At 38.1% G+C, this 3,790-nt stretch overlaps 1 protein-coding gene across 2 annotated transcripts in view; it reads left to right on the top strand.

Moving 5' to 3' along the window:
* The window catches only part of LARS (leucyl-tRNA synthetase), a 56,885-nt gene that overhangs the window by 52,260 nt on the left and 835 nt on the right, over positions 1-3,790 (top strand). For both annotated transcript variants that reach the window (XM_019506371.1, XM_019506372.1), the window contains exon 31: positions 815-947. In XM_019506371.1, coding sequence (XP_019361916.1) covers positions 815-947 — 133 coding nt within the window. The remainder of the gene's footprint in view (positions 1-814; positions 948-3,790) is intronic.

The following is a 3,790-nucleotide window of genomic DNA, read 5'->3' as shown; positions in this document are numbered from 1 at the left end:
TATATATTAACATGACTTTGGCGTAGCTTAAGCTTCTACTTTAAAAAAAAATAGAACTTCTTAAATTTGTACAGACTGGGAGACATAACAGAAATGCCCAATTTAAAAATACATACACTTGTGAAGAATAATTGCTAGGAAGGGATGGATAGTTTTGTGGGTAAAACGTAGAATCAAGACTTGTTAATTGGAGCCAAACTAGAACCAGGGCTCTTCTTGCTTCATATCTCTTTGTTTCTAAAATAGTGGTATTGCTTATTGTACCAATTTAGGGATTGCAAAACCCCATGTGTAGAAATAAATTTGAGCTCTCACATGGGAAATTGTTTTACTTATTATTTGATGCATCTCAAAATGGATTTTTTTCCGTATTAGAATGTTATCTATTTTTGTCTTGTACCGAATGTAATTTTATAAGGTGAAGAGTCTTTTAAAGCCTTGCTATACCTGCATAGAAAAATCTTTTAGAGAGAGAGTAATTTATAGTGTGAACTTTTACTGCAGTGCTCCCATGTATCAATCCTCCAGTTACAATCATGTAATCTTTATCTACTTAAGTACCTTAACCAGTAAAAGTTTAGTGTATTTATTTAAAGAAGTCAAAAAACTTTTTTATACATGTACTGTAACTTATTTGTTGGGATTTATGATAGTAATTGAATCTCATCATTGATATCCAGTATTTCTGAATAAAAGGTTGTCCTTCAAGCAAGCTGTTGGATACCAGATGTTCTCCTCCATCCCATTATTGGTTGCATGTTCCTGTGAGAAAACAAAAGTGCATGTTAACTTTTTAAACCTTCATTTTTTACAGCCCAGTGTATCTGTATTTTTGGTGAACCCCCAGCCATCAAATGGCCACTTCTCTACAAAAATCGAGGTCAGGCAAGGAGATAGCAGAGATGCAATAATTAGGCGCTTAATGAAGATGGACAGAGGAATCAAAGGTAAAATTCTGGCTTGGAAGTACAGATACCACATTTTGACCACACGATTTTCATAAGATACTGGGAATTCTGAATTCGTAGCCTTTCCAACAGGTGCTGGAAAACAGTAAGCAATTTGGCAGGTTCTCCTTGTCCAATTTCATCTTTTTTTTAAATATGGTCTTCACTGGTCATGATGACTTAGAAGGAAGCCAAATGGGTACTAATGAATGAATTCAAAGGGTGAAGGCAAGCACATGCATTTCTTCAGGAATGAAATGACAGGTGCTGAGATATTGGGGACATGCAAATGAATGGTTACTGTGGGAACCATTAAAAATTATTTTCTTCCTTCCATGCCAGGTCCTATATTCTCTCATCAAACGATTTATCTGCCCTTTGCCAGGAAACATCTGGACAGCTGATGTTTCCTTAGGCCAGGAATTTCTAAGAGGCGGTTAATGGTTCAGTGGTCTGCTGTATGGAGCATCGTCCTTAATGCTGAGGGCCTCTTTTGTTTAAACCCACAGAAGTGAAATCACTGACAGGTTCATTTTTTATTTTCTTTAGGCTTTTTTTTTTAAAGTAGATTCATTTCTAGGAAAGTTGCCACATTGACATCTTAAATCTTCTTTTGTCTATGAAGCTTCCTTCTGTACATTGTACCTTTTACTAATACACAACCGATGGCTATTCCCTCTAGGGAGGAAATACTTTCTTCATAGTACTTCCTTAAATCTCTCTGTTAAGTTGTTGAAGCAAAGGCCAATACAAAGGCTGATTATAGCAGTAGGATTTATAATGTGAATATCTGTTCCCTCAGAACCTGGATAGAAGCCATCAATTCACTTAAAATAGCGACCACTGAAAAGTTGCCCAATGGTCTATTAGTCACTATTGACCTGTGGCAGATTGGAACCAGTGACTTAAATGGGAGAGGTTCAATATTCCATTACAAGTCCCCTGAGCCATTTATTCTCTCTCAGCTCTTATTTTCTTAATGCACTGAATGCTTCATTTTCAAATCTTAAACTATATAGTGCAAAAAGAAATAGGTGATAAGTACCAGAAAGATTCTCTGAAAGCACTTAGCTCATTGGCAATAATGAGCTGCAGTGTGAAGGCATTAAAGCAAATGTGTTTTGTCACCTACAAGCCAGATTCTGCATCTAAGATTCTGTAAAACAGCACCTCTTCAATGCTGTAGAACAGTTGGTGGTAGTTTACATATCTAGACATGAAGAGGTAACATGCAGGCCATTCTGTAACATCTGAGAGTAACTTAATGCGACAGATAATTTGATTCATGGTAAAATTAATGAACACAGCTTAAACAAAACCAAAGCCCCTACCAGCTCTGTGCAAACATCTGTGTTCCGATCTAATTCTCTTGTCTTACATTTAGAGAAGTTATCTCCTCTGTAACTTCCACTGTTGGTTTGGTTTTTTTTTTTTCCTCTTGGAGTGTCCCAGGGTTGCTGCTGCAGAAAATCACTTGATACAATGTTTCTGCTGCTTTGCTTTTTTTAGGCATATAAGGTGTGTCCTGTTTATTGAATCCTGCCTTATGTTGCAGTACAGCATCCCTCCACTCTAAGTACCAGGGGGCAATGTGCACTAATAGGATGGAAGGAAAGAAACAAGCAAACCCCAGTGTGTGCTGCTGGCTCTGTGGCCATGTGGCCTGGAGCAAATCCCGTACCATCTCTGCCTCAGTTTTGTCTTTTGTAAAATGGGGATAACAGCTGCAAGGGTTGATTTAATGTATGCATTGTAATGATATGAGGTACTTGCAGGTGCCATTAAAGGACACGGGCACATGGACAAGTTACTGCAAGGTAAAGAAAGACAGGGATTTACTGCGTCATCTATTTCTCGGTAACTGCTTATGTGCATAGTCCACAAGAGCTCACAGGCTCTTGATGAAGGAGAAGCAGGCTGTGACAAGTTAGCTTTTGTTTACTTCAGAGAAAGTGTGTGCACACAGGTCCTTGCACAGAGTAGCTGTAAATCCCTACCCTTATTTACCCTACAATGGCTTGGTCATGTGCTCAGGCCCAAAACTCTCATTTTATTGGAGACTACATTCTTTCTTTCTTAATTTTAGTTCAAATAATTTTTTCTGGCTTATTTAACACATTGATGTGTGTTTTAGCAATTCCACACTTTGTATGGAAAACACTGCTCATCAAACACGTTGCTGAGCATTACCTTACAGGCTAGTGTGACAGAGGGCAACATCTTTCTTAAAGAGATAGTAGTTGTTCATTGCCTGGAGATTTTCCGATTCCAAAAATTAAGAGCCAAGCAGAAAACTGAAGAAGTGTGGACTGGTAACAAGATGTAAGAACTGGACTTCATCCAGAAGTTTGTAATGGCAAAGGCTGCTTTTGTTTCCATGTCATTTAACAGCTTGTGTTTGTGTTAATGCTTATCTCTAAGACAAAGAACATTTTATATTGATGCTGCACAGGGAAATAGCACTCCAAAGAAGAAATACAGGATGGTGTGCACAGCCAAGCACAAATGGAGGAAAATGCATTTCAGATTTAAACACAATTATTAGAATTTTGCAAACTGACTGTTTTGAAACAATTGACAGATTAAATCAATGATTCTACTAAACCTTTATTTCCAGGAGATGTCACTGTAGGTAGGTGAGTAGTTTCTTGCTAAAAGCTAGTGGCGAGAGAGAGGGCTTTGGTAGACAGCTAGGTTCTGAGCTCATTAATAAATTTTCAGTCTGCTTTAATAGCTCTTTATTCTTCATTTATTGGACAAGTTTGGTCTAAATTTCAAAAAGGGATTGCCTGTGAAGGAACACCGCCCCCCCCCCCCCCCCCCCGGCCAAAAAAACAATGGAT

This window comes from Gavialis gangeticus, unplaced genomic scaffold (genome assembly GCF_001723915.1).
Source record: "Gavialis gangeticus isolate Ggan-Ray unplaced genomic scaffold, GavGan_comp1, whole genome shotgun sequence".
NCBI classification, from domain to species: domain Eukaryota; kingdom Metazoa; phylum Chordata; order Crocodylia; family Gavialidae; genus Gavialis; species Gavialis gangeticus.
This window is presented reverse-complemented; position numbering and strand designations above follow the sequence as displayed.